General features: G+C 36.2%; 1 protein-coding gene across 4 annotated transcripts in view; it reads right to left on the reverse strand.

The window, feature by feature from the left end:
* Nucleotides 1-22,923, reverse strand: part of CCDC18 (coiled-coil domain containing 18) — a 30,063-nt gene extending 7,140 nt beyond the window's left edge. For 3 of the 4 annotated variants that reach the window (XR_011142533.1, XM_068952443.1, XM_068952445.1), the window contains exons 1-24: nucleotides 22,786-22,867; nucleotides 21,794-21,941; nucleotides 21,435-21,594; nucleotides 21,006-21,176; nucleotides 19,849-19,958; nucleotides 18,807-18,935; nucleotides 17,026-17,122; nucleotides 16,131-16,252; nucleotides 14,398-14,707; nucleotides 12,989-13,089; nucleotides 12,720-12,880; nucleotides 12,061-12,281; nucleotides 11,132-11,242; nucleotides 9,791-9,922; nucleotides 8,804-8,938; nucleotides 8,145-8,222; nucleotides 7,012-7,128; nucleotides 5,534-5,701; nucleotides 4,932-5,074; nucleotides 4,111-4,274; nucleotides 3,075-3,288; nucleotides 2,350-2,449; nucleotides 1,184-1,300; nucleotides 605-748 (exon numbers count right to left, since the gene is read on the reverse strand). Coding sequence is in view for 3 of the 4 variants with exons in the window: in XM_068952443.1 (XP_068808544.1) it covers nucleotides 605-748; nucleotides 1,184-1,300; nucleotides 2,350-2,449; nucleotides 3,075-3,288; nucleotides 4,111-4,274; nucleotides 4,932-5,074; nucleotides 5,534-5,701; nucleotides 7,012-7,128; nucleotides 8,145-8,222; nucleotides 8,804-8,938; nucleotides 9,791-9,922; nucleotides 11,132-11,242; nucleotides 12,061-12,281; nucleotides 12,720-12,880; nucleotides 12,989-13,089; nucleotides 14,398-14,707; nucleotides 16,131-16,252; nucleotides 17,026-17,122; nucleotides 18,807-18,935; nucleotides 19,849-19,958; nucleotides 21,006-21,176; nucleotides 21,435-21,594; nucleotides 21,794-21,941; nucleotides 22,786-22,852 (3,420 nt within the window). In the remaining variant the exon portion in view is untranslated. Of the gene's footprint in view, nucleotides 1-604; nucleotides 749-1,183; nucleotides 1,301-2,349; nucleotides 2,450-3,074; nucleotides 3,289-4,110; nucleotides 4,275-4,931; nucleotides 5,075-5,533; nucleotides 5,702-7,011; nucleotides 7,129-8,144; nucleotides 8,223-8,803; nucleotides 8,939-9,790; nucleotides 9,923-11,131; nucleotides 11,243-12,060; nucleotides 12,282-12,719; nucleotides 12,881-12,988; nucleotides 13,090-14,397; nucleotides 14,708-16,130; nucleotides 16,253-17,025; nucleotides 17,123-18,806; nucleotides 18,936-19,848; nucleotides 19,959-21,005; nucleotides 21,177-21,434; nucleotides 21,595-21,793; nucleotides 21,942-22,785 lie in introns of all 4 variants that reach the window. The other variant, XM_068952444.1, reaches the window with a different exon arrangement.
* Between the last annotated feature and the right edge of the window lie 51 nt (nucleotides 22,924-22,974).

Consider the following 22,974-nt stretch of genomic DNA (forward strand, 5'->3'; position numbering starts at 1 on the left):
CTAGTTCCCATAAGCACCCTCTATTTCAGTGCTCTTTTGATGAAATTATTCTCACAAGCTAAATATTTAAAGCATAAGATGCTCTCATCATACAGCGTCGTTTCATTTCATTTCAGGGCAGACCATATCCAGTGCATCAGGTTATGAAAGAATAAGATAATCAATATTTATTCAAATTTCTCCACAAAACAAAACATTAAGAGCATGCCATTAAATTTGTTTATTTTTATACCATTGAACTGGTTTAATTTTAATTAAGATCCATCAAATATCAGGATATACAACTGCAATAACTTGGGGAGAAGTAATGACACTGTCATTCCAAAGAGATGCTAGACAGTTCTTTCTAGGCAGTTATGATAATCATAGTAAAAATTGATAATTTCTTTAAAATGAACTTCAACCAATAATTTCAGTAGATAATTTCATAATATTTGCGAGCACCATGTTTAGGGAGAAGGCCGTTTTCTCACCTTGTTTATTACCTTGTTACAGGCACACTACATATACAGAGTACAAAGAACTCACACAAAGAACTGTTCAGTGAATTGCAAATAACGGCTACCTCAGCAAAAACATCCCATGTATCCAAGGAACACCTTACCTTTTCAAAAGCTGCTAGCCTTTGTTGTTTTCTTTCAATTTTTTTCTTTAGCTGATTTATTTCTTGATCTCTCTGGAGCAGTTCAAACTCTTTTTCACGAAGCTCATCTTTAGAATGCTGGAGTTTGCCATCTAAGCTCTCAATCTGAACACAAAAGGTAATTAAATTAGAATAAACATTTTACTGAAATCAGGACAACAAAAATAATAAGAAGAAAAACTTAGAACTGCTGTCAAGTATTACCTCTGACTGTGTTCCCTTGTCAATTTTTATATTTTATTGTGCCAACATTTTCCTATTTTAAAAGAGCAGTTTCAGAGCTAATATTTTATTAAGTACAAAGCTACAATTTCTTTATTTATACTGGCATTTCCCTGTAATAGCTTTAGTTTTAATTGATGAAAAAAATATTTTCGTTATTAGAATATTAAGGTTTTCCCTCCTTCCTTCTCCTCAAAATAAGATACCTGTCTTGCTTTTCTGGTTTAAGCCTGGCTAGCTATTGTGTCCCAGGACCAGATATTCCTATATCATTAATTGCCCTATGCTAGCAGAGCTAGGTTTTTAAGTAAGAATTACCTGTTTATTGCATTCTTTAATTTCTAATTCTGATTTCTCTAAATTGCCTTCCAATCGAATTATTTGTTGTTCCATTTCTCCCCTATGTTCACGGACTGTCATATCCAACTGTGTAATCTAGAGGTAAAAAGGAAAAAAAGAAATATTTTATTTTTCCTCTGCTATGTAGAATTTAAGAAATAATGTTACAAAATATGATAGCATAAGGAATGAAGCTAATGCCTTTTAGTCTCAAGAACATGCTCTCAAGTAGTCAATATAAAAATGCAATTCAGCCATCTCATTTAAAAAATAGGAGCCAAATACAAAGAGAAAAGGAGGAAAAAAAATCCATACCTGAATAGATTTGGTCCTCAGATACACAGAAAGCAAATCGAGTTCTCAGTTTAAACTGAATTCACTGAGTATCTTATCATACTAATCCTTCCTGTTAGAAAATGCCTAACTTTGCCAAAGCAAAAAAATCCTTTTGCTTTGATGAATTCGTGGAGCAGCTCACAGGGAAGCGTGGCAAGAATATATTGAAAACTCTGGCCTCCTTGTTTTCAGTCAACAGAATTTTTTCTTTTTTTTGTATCAAATATTCTTGGATACAGAGGCTGCTAACTCCTGCAGAAAGTAGCTATTAGAAGGTTAATTTTTAAGTGACAGAAGAATAGTTCTTCTATAAGGGGTATCCGATCCTGAAGTCGGACCAAAAGACTGAAAACATATCAAGCAAGTTACAGCAACTTATTCACAGCAAAGATACTACTTCATATTTAGAGGCTGCTTTATATCTACTCAAATATGCTCCAGTGCAAACATGGAAAGGAATCTGTCATCTCAGAATGCACTTCAATGCAGATCTTTCCTTCATTGTATCAAACATTAAGGAGATACCATCTGTCCTGTAACTTTATTACTAAGAAATCATGGGATAGGTTTACATAAGTTTTCTGTCCTGTCAAAACAGTATTCTGGGACCACTTTGTCATCTCAAAGGAGCATAACCTGATCTGTCCTGTTTCAAGCCTTCAGAAACATACAGGTGGTTTTGAGGTTGACACCATGACTATATTAACAATGCAGTTTGGAATGATGTGTTAATGCAATTAAATCTAGTGGTCATTTTATATATTACTACATAACAGGAACAGTTGTCAGCAACATGCTTAAGATCTGACCTGAGCTGCTCTTTGTTTCAGTTCCCAATTCCTTTCTTTCAGTGCTTGCTCCATGTCGAAGAGTTCTTGTTTTTTGTCTTCCAGTTCTCCCTTGCAGTACCTGCAATTTCCATACATGTATTTGCTTAACTGCACATTCAGTTGCTTAGCTTCAGGTATTCAGTTTGAAAACCATTAGATCTAGTCCTTATTCAAAGTGAAATTACTCTAAAATGTAAATCAACTAACTGCGAAAAAAGCAAACCCAAATGGAGTAATTCTGTAAACTGTCTTCAAGGTGGAGATTTCCCAATAATTTCTTTATTCAAGTTATTTCATTGGTTATGAGGATAATATATCATTAAATAATAAATATATTCCCATATTACTAAAAAAAAACAGCATAGAAGAAAGTGTCATTAATTTATCATCATAGAGGAAAAAGGACAACTTAATTGTAAAAAAAAGTCATTCCTCTTACTATTATTCCACAGCCTTGGGATTCAGAAAGTAATTGTAACACATTTTTAAACTGAACTTCAAAACAAGAATTCAGTATCACTTTTAGAAATTAAAAGTGAGTCAAGGAGCTACTGTAACAAGTTATCCAACAGCCACAAGCCAGCCAAAAATTAGAGAGCTGCTAAGACAAAACAGATCATCCGAGTTACCAGGCAACTGTTTTGCTATTTCCAAGGCAAAACTAATGGAACTAAGTTTTCAAGATAGAAAAGATACCAACTTACCTGAGCTCAGCTGTTAGATCCTTGATAGCAACATGCTTCTCCTCCAGAGAGGACTGTGCCTTCTGTAATGTATCTCGCAATTCCTGAAGCTGTCTTAAAGTGATTTTTAATTCTCCATGGGCATTCTGTAATGAAGATTCTAGTTCTGCTATTTTCTGTAAGGCTTCCCTATGGCAAGTCTCACTTTGAAGCAGCTTATCTTCTAACTCATTCACTATGATGATTACAAAAAAAAAAAAAAAAAAAAAAAAAAAACACACACAAAAGTTTAATCATCGGTAAGTGAGGTTCTTTATGTGATACCATTGCCGATTAGCACTTTTAATCATAACTGATTTCCAGTATCACTATTTTTAGTAAAATCTTAAAAAAAAAAAATAAAGTAACTGCTGGGACTGTACAACCACCCTTTCACAGCACCAAAGGCTTCACTCTTTTTATTCATCTCAGAATCTGTAACAGACTTAAAATATAAGAACGCATCTAAAGCATTTGGCCAAGGGGAAAATGGAGAGAAACCATAGTAACTAAACACGTAGTGCTATGTAAAAATGCAAATAGAATTGCTGGCAAGCCTCCGATTTAAAGGAAGAGTAAAATTAAATGGATAAGGAGGGGTTGGGAAGTTAGTTTGTTTCCATAGATTCTCTTGTGACCTTTTTAAGAGCTGAACTTTTCTGAATAGAATATACCTTTGTTAGACCTATGTCTTGTTTGATCAACATATTAAGAAACCACTTTACCAATTTACAGGGACAATCTGCTCAGTCCTTTCATCCGCATTAAAGGTACATACATCCCACACAAGTGAGAGTGTGCAGAAGCTGTTTTAAAAAGAAGTATGTATAGTATTTTACTATGTAATTACCAGCAAAATAAAAAAAAAAGATTTAAAAAATCCCCTCAAAACTGTCATATTTTAGGTCTCTTGTGGTACTTGATTATAAAATAACAGGAAGAAATATCTATTTAATACATAAAGTAAAGAGAAATTGCATTATGCATGGAAGCCTTAAAAACAATGTAGCTAAGTTACCTTCATTTGCCTTTTTACTGAGCTCTGATCGTGTTTCTTCCAAAGTAACGTCCAGTTGATTTATCTGCATTGTTTTGTCTTCACCATCTTGTTTTAATTGCATTATTTCTTTCTCTACACCAGTAAGTTCAGCCTTGCACTGATCCAGTTCTAATTTAATCTCCCTAATTAAAAAAAGCAAGCAGAGCAAAATGCAATGAATTTTGTAATATTAAAAGCAACAAATATATATCCTTATATGTTCTGAGAAGACAGATACACTTGTGAATCACGTAATACTGAAGAATCCACTGGGATTCTGTTCACAGATCTGCAACAGATTTACTAGGAATCCTGTCAACTTAAATTAAAAAAGTTAAAGAAAGTTGTTCAGGAAAAGACAATACTATGTAAAAGGTCATTGTTGTTATTCTCATCACTTAGGCAAGTAACTGCAACAGTTACAGGAATAAAAAAGCTATATCAGATAAGCTTTTTTGCAATCACAAGTGTATTCTCCGAGACCACCAAGTTCTCCTAGAATCCAGCTGCTAATATTACAAGCAACTTCAAAATACAATTCAATTCATAAATATGTCACATGCTATCTTAAGACTCATTAAGTTGTCTGGACATGCATTTACTCCATTGGAAGACTCTTCCAGAACCTCATGTCTCTGCTGGTTAGAAACTTTCCTTCTGACTTCCAGTCTGTGCTCCTACAGAGACCGACTGTATGACTACACAACTGATACCATTTCAACAACATTTCACTGAAGACCAATCTTCCTAATACAGTATGTGCATCTGTAAAACATACCACTCAGTTATTTTAAACCTACCCGATTGTGCTAGTAAGTTCAGCCACCTTTTGTCTTTTTAAATCTGCTTCCTGAGAAGCTAGCTGAAGTTTCCCCTCTGCCTTTCTCAACTCATTTTCTGCATATGCTTTCTGTTTCTGAAGCTCGTGTTCCAAGTTAGAAACCTGTTTAAAATTGGATTCAAAAAGTGTTGGCACTTTTAAATTACATTTCAAGAAATACACATCCTTCTCTTGCAACTAACACTGAGAATTTTAAGACAGTTTCCTTAGACTCTAAAATTGCACATAAGCGAAGACTAGAAATATGCAGTCACGTTTGAAAGACAAGTAGTTTCTAGTACATATAACTACGGTCAACTTCCTGAATTTCAAAACATCTCTCCCTAATTGAAGTCTAGGGTTTGATTTTCCAAGTATTCAGCCACTCCAATGCTAGTTGGATAGCACAGAATCTAGTAACAAAAAACTACCATTAAAGTACTTATTTTAGATAGATCTGCAATAACAACCATCAAATCAGTAAGTTTATCAAATAAACATTCAGTTTCTAAGGTGTTATAAAACACATATACAAACATTTAAATATCTGTCCTTACATATGCTATTCTCACCACACTGTACCTGTTTTTCAAGTTTAATTTGGTTATCTTCCAGCTCACCATTTCTAATCGTTTCTTGCTGTAACATTTGCTGCTGGTGATGCAAAGTTTGCTGTAGGAGAACATTTTGTTCGCTGGTGTCCTGAAGATTTTGACTTTTTAATTTTATCTCTTTTTGTAACCAGCAAACCTGAAATACATTCACTTTCCGTTACAATAAAACACTTCTCTTTGTGCTAATTCATCATTCATCTATCTTTTTTAAATAAAGAAAGAAATCACTTATCAGCACCAGTCTTTTAATCCTTGCTTTCTAATCAGATCTAAACTGGTTATGTTTGTTTGTTTAAAAACAAATGCAATCAAGATTTTTCATTTATAAATTATTATTCCTACATCAAAACTAAGAGGTGAATGACCTTCCTTTCTGCCACTCTTCCTACTTTATTTCTCAAAGTCCCTGTTTTCGCCTTGAGATGCTGTCCTTAGTCCTCCCCTTTCTTTCTTCCTGTCTCTATGTCATTGATAAAACAACCAGGGATCCTGAGTGCCTAACTTGTCACATGTTGGGTGGTCTGTTTTATCAACGATGGATGCCGAGCATTTTCTGAAAAAAATCACGTTACTTAAAATAAGTAAATTAAAAAAAAAAAAAAATCACTAACTGCTCACTCCAAGATAGAAGTAGTAACTCTGTTAGTTACTTGAGGAAAATACTGGTCATGATTGCAAAACCTCAGTTGCTACCTTTGAGTTTCAAGAGTTTCACATAGCAACCAGCCTCGCCATATGCGGCATAATTAAGAACAATGGATTTTTAGGGCTTAAAAAGAAACAGTGGATATTACAGGCTTATGCATAATACAGACCACATATTCCTATCCAGTTAATCCTGTACAAGGTCCAATAACCTAAGTTTGATTAATGCATGTCTCTCAGTAGGTAATGCAGAACTGACTGGTCTCCTATTTCTCTTTATAATTACTTCTATGGTTAGTCATCCACACTACTTAAAAAGCAAACAAACAAACAACTCACTAATATTTAACTTCAGTCTTTCCTGCTTTCAGATAGTAAAGTGTGGTAAAATTCAATGGTTGGAATTTGAAAAGTTTTCTTATGCCCAGGATTTCTTCCCCAGCAGGATGCTCACAACACAAACAAATCAATCATATGCACATAAGTTTATACAGCGATAGCTATCTCTATCTCAATTTTTTTTCAAGATAATGTTTTCCTTAACTTAATCCTGATTGCTTTACTTCTTTCAGCAGTTCTTTTCTCCGGGTATTTCTTCACCCTAAGTTTATGCAATCTTTTCTAGCCATGCTTTTCACCCTTTTAGCTTCACAAAGCATAGTATTTTCTCAGCTTACTTCCTTTTCACAACCCCTGCTGCAAATGTTTTGTCTCTTCTTTCAAAGACAAACTTTTAGATTACATCATTCATAACAGCAGTTTTCTCCGCAATACAGGAAAGTTGTTAAAACAAGCTGTTACCTCTTCAGATTTCTTTTTAAGCTGATTTTCAAATATCTCCTTATTTTCTTCTGTCTGACTCAAATACAGTGCAAGTTCTTCCTTACATATGTCCAGTGCTGACTGAAGTTGTCTCACCTAGTTACATGTAATGGACCACTTCAAATTAGTAAATTTCTGATTAACGAGTTGGAAGTCTAAAAAAATGTTAAAAAGCACCTTTGTGTAAAATGTCTGAAAAGCTATATTTTAATCTGAATAGCATTAAAATAGGCATGGAATATTCTGATAAACTTTAAAGAATTGAAATAACATCTAGAAATTAAAAACATTTATGAAATTAAATTACTTTAGACTGTTTTTAAATCACGTAAGACTATCTGTACTGACAAAATATTCCAGTATATCTCAATAGCTAGAATTTAAAAACAAATATATACACAATACCAAGTCATTTATACAACATGCATTATTATTGATTAAATTTTACATACAGAATTTTATTCATAAGTTTATGAATTGTGATAAGGCTTTTTCAAAAATGAGACTCAGCTCTTAATACAACACCTCTCAAAAGGCTACTAAAGAGTGTATGTTTTTGTTTTCTTCACTGAGAGACAGTGCCCTGAGTTTCACCAGAAAGGAAAGCAACAGCTTTAATATAAAACATGAAACATAATATCTTATGGCAGCAGTATCAACAATACTAAACTATCTGCTTTTTTACTATTAATTTGGATTTGAGTAATCTCAAACAAATACTTTGTAATCTTGTGCAGATATAAACTTTAAAGAACAAATCTCCAGAAATCTTAAGCCACAGTGATTAAACTTTTTAACTGTTTGGTTTCACTGCTAAGAAGATACTTCTCATCAATTCATTTCAATATCAATTGTGCTGATAAGCTTTGGTGGATGGGCTAACACTTTCAATGCTACCAATTTATTAAACCATACCATACTACCTTTTTTTTAAAAAAAAAAAAAAAAAAGAATGTTTGGAAGGCTTTGGGTTAGTGATTCCGAAATACTTACAAGAGACAAATTTCTATAAAGTGGTCTTTAATACAGCCTGTCCATAAAGGATAAAAGGAATGAACTACATTATTGCAATTTAAAGATTATTAATTGAAAATTACAAAGAACTTACTAACTTTGATCGTTTCTTCAGTTAACTGACTTTGCAGTATCTTCAGTCCTTCATCTTTGTTGACATTTTGTTTTTCCATTTCCTGTTGTACACGTATTTTTTTCAAGGGAACAAAATACTAATATAGTTGCAGTAATAAAAGTTAAAATGCTAAAAACCCATACTAGGAATCAGGAAAAAAAAAAAAATCAGTGTATTTACAATACAATTACTTTGGTATTGTACTTGTGTATATTACACTTCTAAGTGAATTTCGCTCCTAGTAAGTGTCCCTTTATATTCAGCTGTGAACAGGAATTATAAGAGGAGTTTAGATTGCCATAGTACAGTATTCTTTGTTCTCCACCTGGTGCAGAATAGATGCAATAGCTCTTTACTCAGACCTCTTTCCTTTGATTGCGGCAAGAAGCCCAAGGTACAAACCAGAGGCATAACCAGAATGCTGAGACAGCAAACAATGGAGAGTCATTAAAGTTTGTACAGTTTAGAATAGCTTCAGGTCTAATCTAGATCCAATCAATGACTCAAAAAAGAACTAAGAAGCAGCAAAAGATGCAAGTATTTTTCATCTTCTCCCATTTTCACATGTCCTTGGACATGCTTTTCATCCCTAAAAGTCACTTGTTTGATTTGCATTTTGAGGAAATCAAGAGCCAAGCTTACCTCTCTGCTTTCTATCAGCAGCTCATCCAACGATTCTATGTGATGTTGTTTACATATAACATCTTGTTGTAAAATAGACATTGTTTTTTCTTGTTCAATGAATTGTTGGTGTTTCTTATCCAGCTGTGTCTGAAGCTGTCCACAAACAATAATTCATTTATTATTTTAATAAGCTTTTCCAGAGAACTATACATCTAATTATGTCATTCAATTCCATTCACCCACTACCTTGAAAATAAAAAGTGAACAGGTTCAGGCCAACAGCAGTACAGAACAATATTAAAAATACCGAGAAACCTCAAATTCTTCATATTTAAAAGCAACAGCAGAAGCAAGAGAATCAGGGCAGGCAGAGTGTAATTACTGTTTATATTGTTATCAGCCAAAAAAGACAGACATGCATCTTTTTTAGTAAAATGTGACAAGCTTCTTTAAAAGTATAACATTGGCTAGCTGTTAATCACATGAAAAGACTGAATTCTTATATAAAAGTCTGAAAAACCCTAATAAAGGTTCTCACTGTACACAGATGTTCCTAAGACTCAGCTTGGCAAAGGTTCTGCAAACAAATGAATAGTGTTAGAAGCTATAGTTTGCTCTGCGCTAGATGTTTTCCTTTGGACCTAAGAGCAATGGTACTCTTCCTAGGCCCATATTTCTCTTCAGTTTCCCCTTAGCGTGCAGATGATGAACTTGTGCGAAACGACTTCCAAGGATTTCAGGGGATTAAGGGAAGATGTTGCTATGAAGGATATCTGATTTCCTGTTTTGAACAGAAAAGAGTATATTCATATCTCAGAGAAGTGTTGTGACATTGTTGAGTGTTGGACAGAAAATAAACTAAAATCAGGAAACGTAGGGAGAAGATACAACAAAATTTTAACTGGATGTCTGCCTCAGAATTACTGAATAAACAAAGAAATTAGTCAACATAGGAGAAAAGTTACCAAGTATATCACTCATACATATTAACAGAGAAGGTCTTACTAATTCAATCTGTTTCTCCATCTCTTTGTGCTGCTCAAGGTGAATTAACTTTGCTTTTTCAAACACTGAAGCTACTTGCTCACGTTCTTCACTGATGGTTCTTTCCAGCTTATGAATGTGGCTTTTCTTTTCCTGGGAAATGGCAACAACAGAAAAACCTCGATAAAATAATTTAACTCTGATACCAAATACTTTACTATTTGTAATCAAGGTCCTGGCCTTCATACAAGAACCACACAGAGAATATTAAAGTTATGTACAGCATGTTTCATCTCAAAGAATATCAAGCCTACAATATACGTACAGAAAGCCCCTAAATGCAGCCACTACGCAGGCAGGATGTCTGCCAAGGCAGACTACTGGCACAGATTACAGCAACTGAAGGACGGAACTTCCACGAGATAGAAAGACAAAAAGAAATTCTATGTTCACACAGATATATGAAACTTTCAAAATACAAGTTTTCATTTGAAAGGGATCACACAGATTGTTTCCTTTTCTAGCAAGCTTAGACCCTCCCTGCTGAGGGAGTGTATATAACAGTAATATATAACAGTATATAACAGTACCAGGACCTGAATTTACAGTGATCCAAATGTTAGACTACCTTCCACACTGCTTCCCACTTACAATACTTTTTTATCCAGGGGTCAATATGTATTTCTTAAAATTACGCAACTTAAACAACAACAGAAAAAAGAAACAGAAATGAAGTGATTTGCCAAATGTCACATTTAACATTTGGAATCCATCTCTGCTCTCTCTTACCCTAATACCTTTGTATAGAAGACTGCGTGAGCATTTCAGAAAAAGAAAGAAAACAGTGCCAGCACAGTACATTATAACCTTTCCCACACTCTTTTCTATTTGTCCTGTACTCCCAAATCAATCATGTATATGTTATTTTAGGAGTAGTTTTGCTCTACTGGAAAGTAAGGTAATTGTACTAAACAGGTATTAAATAGAAGGAAACTTAGAGAGTGAGCTGAAAGGATGAAGAAGCTCAAAATTTTAATAGTGTGGATGAAATTCTGTTCTCACTGAAACAGATGGCAACGCTACCACTGATTTTGATAGGACCAGGTTTTCATTCTACATACAATCAAAAGGAAAAAAGTAACATATCACTAATAACTTAATATTTGTGTTCAAAGGTTAAAAATAAAAGTTTTATTTGAAGTGAAATTTCTCAGGCTTTTAAAACATTAGTGCCTAAAAACTGAATGGATTGTCTACCAGATCTGAAAGTCTATCCATTTTCAGTATGTGTAATGATACCATTTTAACTTTAATCTCTATTTAAATTTACAAAGATGTAGTTTCTCACTGAGAATATTTTACCATGAGTTCCTTTTCCAACTCAGTATTTCTTGCTGCAGCTGAAGAATAAGCAATAGTCTTTTCTTCCAACTGTTTTTCCAGTGCAGAAAGTTGAGAAGATTTCTTTGCTATCTAAAAACAAATACAGCACAAAACAGTGTGAAGACAATTGTTTCAGGTTTATTGAAATATTTTTAATTGTATAGGTTTTCTTATCAATTCTGTTTTAGCTACTACAGCTGCTTGGTATTTTTAATACTGTATTTATTTCTGTATCATTTATTAATCATTATTACTTACAGAGAAGAATTTAGGGCAATTTACCTCAAACACGCACAATTCATAATAACCATCAGTGTCATAAAAGGGAATTAGCTATTAAGGATTTATAACATTTCATGACTACTACAAGGAGATTTTGCATCTCAATGTATACTGAAATTCTATAAACACATTAGCACCAGAACGTAAATGTTAGCATTTCAACATATTTAACCTGAGAACAGCTAGTTAAAGCTTAATTTCTTTTGCAGCTCTCCAGAAACAATGTTGGTCTCTGGCAACTGTATTAACGTTTAATGAAGAAAAATACTTAAAATTGTTATTTCAAAAATCTATTCCTTAAGTAGGTATTAATTAAAGCATATTAAAGCCACAAGACCATGCATACTTCCCATATAATAATCTAAATAGCAGTAATAAAGCCCATCAACTACTTCAGCTTTAAAACTAGAGATTCCTGACAACAGAAAAATTAAGACTGCTACCTTTAAATTTTCCTGCTTGCTCAAAAGCTTGTTATTTCCAATTTTTTCTTAAATAAATCGGACTTTAAAATTACTTAAAAATATGGCAATTGCAGTTTTCCGTAAAAATTGTCTTACCTCTCTTTGCTTACTGAACAAAGAACAAAAAGCATCACATTTTTTCTAGTGCTGCTAAGAACTTACTTCTCGCTCTAAGTTACTAGTTTTTGAAGCCTTCTCCAATAGTTCTTCCTGTATGACCTGAAACTGACTGGCTCTCTGAGCCATGCTGGTCTTCAAAGAAGAGTTCTCATAATTCACTTTTGTTAGTTCAGTGCCTAACTCTTCAACCTCTTTCTTGAATTTTTGCTTCTCCTTTTCAAATTGTTTGCTGATAAGTTCCAACTGTTGACATTTTCTCTTTTCTCAAAGTTAGGAAAAAAAAAAAAAAAAAAGAAGCCTAAGATTCATTTACAGAAGAGCATACAAACCAGCAATCAAGTTAAAAATCATACATCCCATCAAAAGAGAAATAAAATTTAACCACAGCACGTTGAACTAATAAACATAGTATTCAGATACAAGAATAACTTTTTAATTTTTCCCCTCTAATGTGACGACATATATGGAGACCTTAGCATAAACAGCATAAAGACAGACATATTTCCATTTCAATATGGTTTGTAGCTAGACTCTGGCTGAACAAGTAACTCTTAACTTGCAAAAAGAAGCATATTGTGCCTGGAGATCATCATAATTTACAGAAGATATTACTAGAAAAGCAATTTAAATCCCACAAAAATTTGAACTCCTATTCTGCGGCTTAATCACAAGGACTTGTACAGATACTTCAGTAAGTTTACCTGCTTGATTTCCAGTCAGTTTGACAGGCTCTGTTTCCGTGACACATAATTTGCTACTTTCTTGTCCTTTGTTTTCATTAGAAAGATGCTCAGCTATCTTACATACAGCTAGGTTTGCGTGATGCTTCCGAATTTCTGCTTCTTTTACTGCCAATTTCAGTCTATCACAAAAAAGAAGGCAAATATTTAATATTCTCTGTACATGCTCTACTAATACCTCCTAATTATCTGCCTATTCTTGTCATAATTCAGTAACCAGAAAGTTATACCTCAGGTCTGCAATCAAAGATTTATTTGATTCACAAGAGTCTGAGAGTGCTTCTTTTGTGGAGGAACTGGGCAGCTGATGTTTCAAGTGGTGCCATTTAAACTAAAAGTTAAGGGAAAACCAAAATCAATGCAAAATTGACTTTTTATTCCTTCATAGTATGATTAATTCATATAGTCTACAAGCATATCATTTTTGAAGACACATACGCCAGGATGTTAAAAGTTTGGGAAACCTGACCTTTAAAATTCTTCTCATAAATGAGTAGGAATTATAGGCTTCAAGACTCCCAGAGACTGAGGCCTCTCCTTTAGATATGTACGTACAGGCACTGAAGTGTGAACGTTTTTGCCATGAAAGACTAAACAGAGATATTATAAGAAATTCCACTTTTTGAACTTCTCACATCACATTTCTTTTCAGATTTCAATGACTGCATTTAATACCATTTTCCCCTTCAAGTTACAGAGAGCTTCTAAATAGTCCATTAAGTTACTGAAATAATTCCCATTTTTCCAGAAATAGCAAATATAATTTATTTTCCAAAAAGGGCCCCAAAACAATTCTTTAAGGACCCTCCAAATAAACCTCCATAGTTATAACAGTGCAATACATCATGTTTCATACAAAATTATTATATTTTCTTTGGCAATCCCAAAACCATAAGAAAAATACTTTTGATTTTGTTTTCAAACTACTCACGTTTATACTTTTAAAATAACAAAGAGATCAGATGTGCTCTGTACTCCTGACCTTGAATGTTTCTTCCTAGCCTTGCTGTCTGCTTTGACTTCCCAAAGAGTTCCTCCAGTAACTCCAGTTAGCTCACAACTTTGGGTTTCTTTACCTGATTTCCCAACCACACTCAGTTAAGTTATAAAGTTCACCAGTGCAAACCTCAGGCTGATAAGCCAGGCTCATTCTGTTAAAACAAAAGTTAATTTGCAGTCTGGGAAAGTGCACTTTTTCTTTCCAAGTAAAAAAAGGTCCTATAAACATCTCTCCAGTACTAATTCTTCCACTACCGCTGCTAAGGTTGACAAATCGATTGCGGCTGTGTGACACTGTCATACTGTTCAACTGAGAGGAGCCTCAGTACCGCATAGTAGGATATCATGTTTTGGAGAATATACCTTCATCTGAAGAATCGATACATAGGACAGAGGAACAAAAAGTGTCATTTTAAATGCATGCTCATTAATCAACTCCAAAGCACCTATTCCTCATTCTTGAATCGGACGACCAAGTAAATTATTTAAACTTAACAAAACGCTTCATCCATGCATCTTGAAAACAAAAGAAATTGTACTCAAATTATCCCTCCAGAACTTCACAGAATTTCCATGCAACACCAATAAGAATCATTCAAGATGCACAGTACAATTTATAATAATGTATCAGCTACTGTACCTCTTCAGATGTACTTAGAGACAACTGGGAAATAATAGTTTCTAGTGTGCTGAGCTCTTTCCTCAAATCCTCAATTTCTTGATGACATAATTTCAAGTGGTCACGTTGCTGTGCCGTAACTGCTTTCAACTCTGCATTTTCACTTATTAAAGCGTTTTTTTCTTTAAGTACTATTCCTTTGTCACTAAGTTCTCTCTCAAGCTTGAGGATCGTCTGGTTGGACTGAGCCAGCAGTGATGCTGTTTCAGCATTCTTTGCCTCTAGATTCTTAATTCCTTCTTTTGTGCTATGATTCTCTTCCCTTGATTGCCTAAAACAGTACATATACATTCAAAAGGCATAGCTAAACAGAGAAGGAGACTAGGATTCTTATTATTAAAAGTACTAGGAAAAGAATGCCCCATAAATATGCTGCTTCACTAGTTTCCTCCCTCTCAAAATCCAGGATTAGCTCCATACAAAGGACAGAGGAGTTTTTATAGCTTTACTAAGTTTTCACTCTTCCTAAGGACCAAGATTCAAACTGCTATGGGCAAACAAAAGCAGAGAATGAACTGCTTCTCACTCTTAGCGAGTTATTATATTTTTAAGCACTATCCAGAGAGACACTGGTAGGAGATACATCAAGATGGCTCTAACGGTGCTGAAGGAAAGGGAATTCAGGAAGAGGATGAAATAACTGTATAACTTACAGTAATAACAGATGAAGATAATGTATTAAAACTGAGCTAATCTAGCACTCTGTTGCCAACAAGAGGGGGAGAGATCCTATTTCTCCTTTCCCCACATATCCAACTGTACAGTGAGCCAACTGTATTTTTAACCCATCAGAAATTATTAATTTTTTAATGTATCTATTAGTCTGCCAAGTTGAATTGGCTCAGCAAAGGGCCTGATGAGGGCCAAACCTGGTGCAAGTTATCAGAGAAAAGAGGGCAGTCTAGAGGAAAGGTCCCTACTAGCAGCAGCGAGCTCAAGTTAGTGTGGGGGTGCTCACTCTGCCCACCCTTGGCAATATGGCCTAGAAAACAACAACTGTTAAGAATGTGACTGTTGACAACATGTGTGAACGGGACACCCAAAACTGTCTGAACGGGTGTTTGCCCAAAACTGATAATGCTAGAGGAAGACAACCACCAGCTGGATTTAACAGTAATGAGGGAATTACAAAAGAAACTTTAAAACAAAGAAGCAGTCAGTTTGAAAAGAAATATATGGAAAGCATGAAAACTTGTGACAGTGGGGAAAGAGCTTGGAGTGGGAACAGAGCAATAGTCAAAACCTAGTTTGACACTGCCAGAAGTTGCCCTGCCTGCATCACAAACATCTGTTCAGACCCGAGTGCAGTCTCCCCATCAGATACCGAGAACAGCCTGCACTTCAGCTAGTGGACTAACAGTATGGGATGTAACAAGTAGGGACCCACACCTGGGGGTGCATGTAAGCAAACTTGTAGGGTGCTTTCTCACTGGCATGTATACTGGCAGACTGCAGGGTGCAGAAGAGAGATAAAGCCAGAACACCCACATCTGCCACAGGAGCTTTGTGCAAGCAGGTTCGGAACCTGCACTCCCAGAAAAGGGGTGGGGTGGGAAAGCTGATCTCAGATCTTCACTAATGCTGGTCCTGATTTGGTTTAGACTACATGAATTGGAAAGTAGCTCCCCAGAGACAATGGTAACATGAAATTTCTTCCCGTATAACTGCACAGAAATTTAAAACTTTTGCCTTACCTTAGCTGCTCTTCTAGGACTTCTAAATCCTTCCGGTAGCTGACACACTTTTCACTCAATTTCTCTTTTTCTTTTTCACAATTAATCAAATATTTTTCCAAGGCTGCTTCTTCAGCTTGAACCTTAAAAAGTAACTTTTCATTACTAATAATCTAAATTTCCATGGCCAATATGCTTTTTAAAAAAAAAATACTATAAACAGTATGCTGCTTGTTTTTCTTGTAAGCAGTACATAATTCTATTGCTCACTACTGTGAGAAACAGGAGAGCAAAAAAAAAAAAGTTTTCTTCTTTTTTTCTGACACTTGGGAAAAGAGTAATATTATTTTAGTTTAGTGTTTTTAGGACAATATATTTAGGCAATCTCCTCCCACAAGGAAGGAAGTCTAATCAAATCAAAATTCTCCTTAAGAGGTAACCAACTCAAGCCTGTGTAATTTCTCCTTCTGCCAGGCAGGCAACATTAACAGCTTCAAACACTGGAACTTTGGGAGATGACTTCATTTTCGTCTTGGCTCTTCTCTAGTGCATGTTTCAGTGGAAAGCTTATGTGGAGTCAAAAGGGGTCTTTAAAAGGGATCACACACTTTTAAACTTAGAATTCCTGACTGACAAGCAAGAGACAGAAAAGAAAGAGCAACAGTGTTAGGCTACCTTAGGGATGCAGACTGGCTAAACGGTGCAAAGCCAGTTTAACACCAGCGTTTGGTAGTAACTAAAGTTATTACCAAAAATAGTTGCTTATCCTCTCTTAAGTCTTTGCCACCAACAAGCAGAGACAACTGATCTACTAATGGACCATTATTGTTTACTGCCCAGTGCACTGGAAGAAACAAAGTCCTAGCAGCACAGCAAAAATAACTGCGGGGGGGGGGGGGGGGGGGGGAAAACATACCTTTTCCAATTTTTCAGTTATTTTCTCTTTATACTTTTTGAAAGCTTTTGTTAGCTCCTCAGCATTCAACAAAGCTTCATTTCTTTGCTGTTCTGCTCTGCAAAGTATACCAATTTTAAAAATCAGTTTCAATAATTATAATTATTTCTTCCAGTTACCCAAAATCAGAAAACACAACAACTAAATTAATAGCCTTTAATAACTTCCTTTCTCCTTCCAACTTTCCAATTCTTCAATTAAAAGAAGTTTCATATGAGGCACTTTTTTTTAAATTTCATTTTTGCATATTAACAAACTAAATCCAAATAATAAGAATGTAAAAAATAAATTTCTAATGCTTTTCAAATAGTTTGTGACTCAAGTCATCCTGAGGCTCCCTTGTCCCTACCGCTAAAAGACCTAGGGATTGAGATAGTGTGTATGATAAAGAAACAGAAAAAGAAGAGTGCCCCTTGAAATTCAAAGGGCTTAAGGGGGACTAGAAGAGGTTTTGATGCTGTAGGGAGCTCTGCACGACTGGACTTATGCTGGGACTGACAAGAACCGACCACAGAAAAAGTTATATGAGGATACTGACAAGATGGCCTCAGTAACAGTAAAGGAAACAGACACTGGAGTGACATGAGAGTGAGCAACTGTTCAAAGAAGAAACCCAGATCGCCTATTATTCCTCTTTATTCTTCTTCTTTCTCCCTCTTACCTTCCTATATCATTACTCACTTGGGAAGAAGCTGGAGCAGTAGCTTTGTGAGACCTTAAGGATGCAAATTGTTCAGGGCATCCAACACAAGCACAACAGAATTACTTCTGTTCAGTACGAATCTCTTCTCTTCCACTGAGGGAACTGTGGGGACAGGGCAAGTGCCTCACCTAAGTACAGCCTACTCCTAGATCAGTGTTGCTCAGCCCCACCTCCCCTGAACAGTGGGGAAGGTTAGAGCTAATTCAGGGGGTAGAGAGACAAGCCAAGCAAGGCTTTCACACTCAAAAGACTCGAGAAATGCTTTCCTAAACCATGAGTTCAGTTATCCTTTTGCTTAAGATAATGCAGTTAAATGAAAAGATTCCTACCTGCCCAGTTCATTTATTTCTCTCCTTTCTTTAAAATTACATTTTGGGGATGATAGGATTGTGGACGGTAATCTCCCAGCAGTTCAAAGAAGTGATCTAACCTTCCCAATAGCCACACAACTACTAGGTTCAATGAAAAGGATGCAATAGGAAAGGAAGGTGAGGATGAGGGGGAAATAGTACCAGCCCCCTCACCTGTAACACACATATAGACAAGATTAAGTATAACAAAACTGCTCTTTCATGCAAGTTTGTTCTTATTGATTCTCCTCTCCCCCTGTAATACCACACTGTTGAACAGTTCTGTTGATTACAAGTATATACTTGAAATACAGAAAAATAAGCATATGCTGTAGGTGCTTGCAAGACAAACTGAAAAATAATTCAGGTAAAATACATTCTGGACACATTTCAACTCTCAACTGCACTACATCTATTTTGAGGAGAAAAAACAGGTGATATAATATACAGTAAAACACAGTTTAGCTGCCTAACCAATATCAGTCTGCAACTATGAGCAAATTTCAAGATTAAAAAATAGTACCAATTTTTAAAGGTACCTTTACAAAGAATGATAATTTTTTTCATTTTAATAAAAATCCATAAAGCAGACAGATTTCATTCCACAAAGTAAACATCCACCAATGGGAATAAACACTTATGCATTAGTAATGAATTTTGTATTCAGTTTGTTAAAAATCACATAGTACCTCTTTCCTTGCTTGCTTCGTTCAATTAACTGCATTTTCAGATTTTTATAGTCCTCTTTATATCTTTGTAAGATGTGTTCTCTTTCCACTACCATTTTCTGGCTTTGCTCTAGTTTGTCTTCTGCATCTCTAGTAAATGAACAGAAAGCATAACTAAAAAATGGGAATATTTTTGTTTAATATATATATATATATACACACACACACACTTTTTTCCTCTTCTATATACAGTGTTTGAGAAGAACTAGTCTAACATGCTGCAAATCTCAGAAGAGATTAATGTGGGACCCCCACAGTTTCCAGACTGACCAGAGAACTCCAAGAGTGTCTGGTCTGGAGGGGTGTCCAAACTTCAGATGTCATTGATGCCAAGGACTCAAATGATAGACTTTGAGTTACAGAAAGATCTGAACACAAAAAAAACGCTATTTTTCTGGACATAGTTATGACTGGTCCAGAACCAGTATGGCAAAGAACACTACTAACCCACCAAACAACATTTAAAGTATTTTACTTGCTTTGTGAGAACAGGCTGATTAAGGTATTATTTGAATATTATATAGCTTCAGCTATTAAGAAATTGAGACAACTGTGTCTTCCTGACAGCTTCTGGATATTTTGGTTATATTAGCTTTATTTGGCCATTTGTACTGAATGACATACTTGTGAAGAAATGATCTGCTGCAAAATCACATTTGAAAATAATGTATTTTTTTTTTTTTTACTATGTAAGTTACATAATCATGCAGCGTACACATGACTCAGTTATAAGGGCACATTCATGTTTAGTGTAGATTATAAACTCATCCCTTTACTAGCCTTTACTATTTTCCTCCATTTCCTAAAGCACATTCTTCATACATAAGATATCAATATAAAACAAAACAAAACATGTCCCCTCTCATAAACATGACTTTGAAGGGAAAATTTCAAAACCCACACCTCATGACCCCCATGGAACCACCATTATGTGATCCTGAAAAAAGTTATGCTTAACAATCAGGCCAAAATAAAACCTTCATTATAAAAGTACATTTACTACCTCAGAATTTTATCTTGAGCTGAAACTTCTGCTTCCAAATTTACAATTTGTTCTTCTAGTTTAGGAATGCTGGCTGAACGCATACCTAGAGCTGACTCAAGATAAGAAATCTGAAATACAAACATATTTGGGGTTTCATTAACACTTGCATATATACCTTCAGATAAAATGCACAAGAAGCACCTGTTTATTGAAGAGCACAGCACCCTTAACTTTGCTGTAGAAGATGCTTGGTTATATATATATAAATTGACCTCCAACTTTCTGCTCGTTTAACACCTTCCCAGTTCCCTAGCACCATTCTAGTATGATACACTGTCAGCAGAGTGGTTTCTTTACATGTTGATCTTGTCTCTTGGTTTCTCCCCCACACTTATGTTCCTCTACTTGTCCTTCCTGTGGCAGGAAAATCAATTTTGTTTATCTATGCATTTGTACTTAAAGATAACACTTCTCAGGCAAGAGGTGTAAAGCATAGCTATATTTTGTTACATTTACACCAAATACAACAATGCAATTGTCTTGAAAAAAGTATATATAAGCATATGCTGTCATAATGATTCATTATGTACAGTATTTCTTTTGAATTTATCTTCACTTCTTCTAAATAGCAATGCTATTTAATTCAAAAGCTCAACATTTTTCCACTTCCTAGACACAGTATAACTACTGTTATTATAAATCTTCACATTAACATAGCCCAGAAAAATATACCTAGCCACCTGAACGTGCAATACTAGCTACATCATTTAAACATTTTCTCACATAATTTATTCTTCCATCTCTTTATTATCACATTTTATGATGTGGGGGGGCAGGAACAGGGTTTCCCCTCCCCCCTTTAATATAGCACCTAGCACAACAAGTTCTCACTCTATGACTTACTCTCATTCTACAACTTACTGGCTTAATAAAAAAATTCTGGAACATAAGTAGACAGAATTTATAATAAATACAGTTGCTTTGCTCATAGAGAAATAGATTCCAAACTATTCTCTCCTAAAATTAGTGACAAACACTACTATAACTATTAAAAAACACTTGATTAGAATAAGTCAAGACAGAAAAATAGCACATTCCACCCGGAATTATGAACTCAAGAATCATGGTCGCTGGTGATATTTTTCCAGAGAAAAAAATACATTAAAGATACATACTCTTGTTTTTGACTGCATCAATTCAAAGTTGATTGTTTCAACTTTATTCTTTAGGTAGTGGTTCTGAGAAGTCAAAGATGCATTCTGTTCATGAAGTGCATTCAGCTTCTCCTTAAGATGCTTATTTTCTTGTTCCACAGTTTTATCGCAGGTTGTAGATACTGAGTAGGACTAGACATTAAAATATATACATATGCACACACACACATAAGTAATATGTTCACCAAAGAATTGCCATAGAACAGTTTTGTTTAAATGATGTTATGTTTAAGAAGTGGTCAGTGACGTAACAGCAGTGACATAGCACAGTTCAACGCTAAAGCGTTATCAACCCAAAGACATAAAAAGCAAAAAAGTATTCATAAATATATAAAAGACTATCTAACAAACAAAATAAAGTAAAAATAAGTAGCAAAGAGCAATGTTTACTTTGGATTTTCTTTGAAAATCTCTCTCCTGGCAAGATGTTTTACCAGCATTTTTCTTACAACTGGAAGAGCCTTGACAGTTGCAATTAGGTTGAACAAGATCCTCCAGAGTGAGGTCTGCAGCCTCTTCAAAATGGTCAGAAAGTTCACTTGCACTAGTGCTAGGAGGAAGGTAGAAAGTTGTTACTGCAGCTTTCTTTTTTTTTTTTTTTTTTTTTTTTTAAATTACTTTTACCCTACTTAAGAGTAGTCAAAAGCAAAACACAAAATGAGCTACTTGCAATAATCCTTAACACTGAACAAGATAGATTTAAACTACACGCAACAGGCTTCTGTTCTCATTCCCAAACCCATCCATACCTGGAAAGCTCTTCCCCTACATTTTGTAGGTCTCTTTCAGTTCTCCTCAGTTGATTCCGCAAAAACTCTACGTTTGTGAGCAGTTCTTCATCATCATCACTTTTAGGGTGGGTCCACATTCTGTATTCCTTTGGCACCATACATACAGCTAAAATAACATTTAATATTAAAACACCTACAAATGTACTTCAACACTATTTGCAAAGATACACTTTCAAAGATACTGAAATAAGGACACAAAGGATCTTTTGAACCAAAGATACAAGTTAATTCTAAAGGCTGCATTTCCTGTTGTTACAATACACCTTGAACATTCACAAATCAGGGCTGGAGATCTCTGAAAGTTGCCTTCATTGACTGGAAAATAGACTTGTCACTTACAAAACTGCTGAGAACCTACCCACACAAGGGTGACCCCTGCACTGCGGTTGGGGGAGCACTGGTTTGACAACTAATGAAGTTGCACAAGATAAGCCATACCTACTCAACACGTCACTCACTGACTAGCCAGGACACGCACGTAGTACCTTGCGCTCTCTAGTTCACCGGTTATCAGAATATTCAAACACAAATCCCATTCTCATCTGCCAGCAGCTGGACACAGCTCCCGAGGGGAACGACAACGTCCCCTCGGCCCAAAACTAGGCTCGCTTTCCAACGCGCAGCCAGGCTCAGATCAGATCAGCTCAGCTCAGGGGTGAAAACCGCCCGTGAGCGGAGCTTGAGGAGGTGTGTTGAAAGGCTGCTCCGGCGAGGGCGGCGACCCCCACTCCCGGCCGGGCGGCGGAGGGAGGCGCCCCGAGGCCCCTCACCGTGGGTGGGCCCGGGCAGGCCTAGGGCCGCCGGGCGCCAGCCGCTGCCCCACCAACGGCCCGCGGGCTCCGGCCAGCCGCCCGCCCCGAGCTGAGGGGAGCCGGGCAGCGGCCGCCAGCCGCCTCCAGGGAGCCGACAGCCACTCCCGCCGCCGCACCGTCAGCGCCCGCCGGCCTTACCCTGCTTTGAACGGCGCGGGCCGTTGGCGCCTGGACCCACCTCCTCCGACGGTGTCCCGCAGCGCATGCGCAACCCCGCGCCCCGCCCGCTGGGCCCCGCCGCCGCCGCCGCCACCGCCCTCCCCGCCAGGGCCGGGCCGGGCCGGGCCCGCCCAGCCTATCGCCGCGCTGCGTCGCCGTGCGCTGTGG

This window comes from Struthio camelus, chromosome 8 (genome assembly GCF_040807025.1).
Source record: "Struthio camelus isolate bStrCam1 chromosome 8, bStrCam1.hap1, whole genome shotgun sequence".
NCBI classification, from domain to species: Eukaryota; Metazoa; Chordata; class Aves; order Struthioniformes; family Struthionidae; genus Struthio; species Struthio camelus.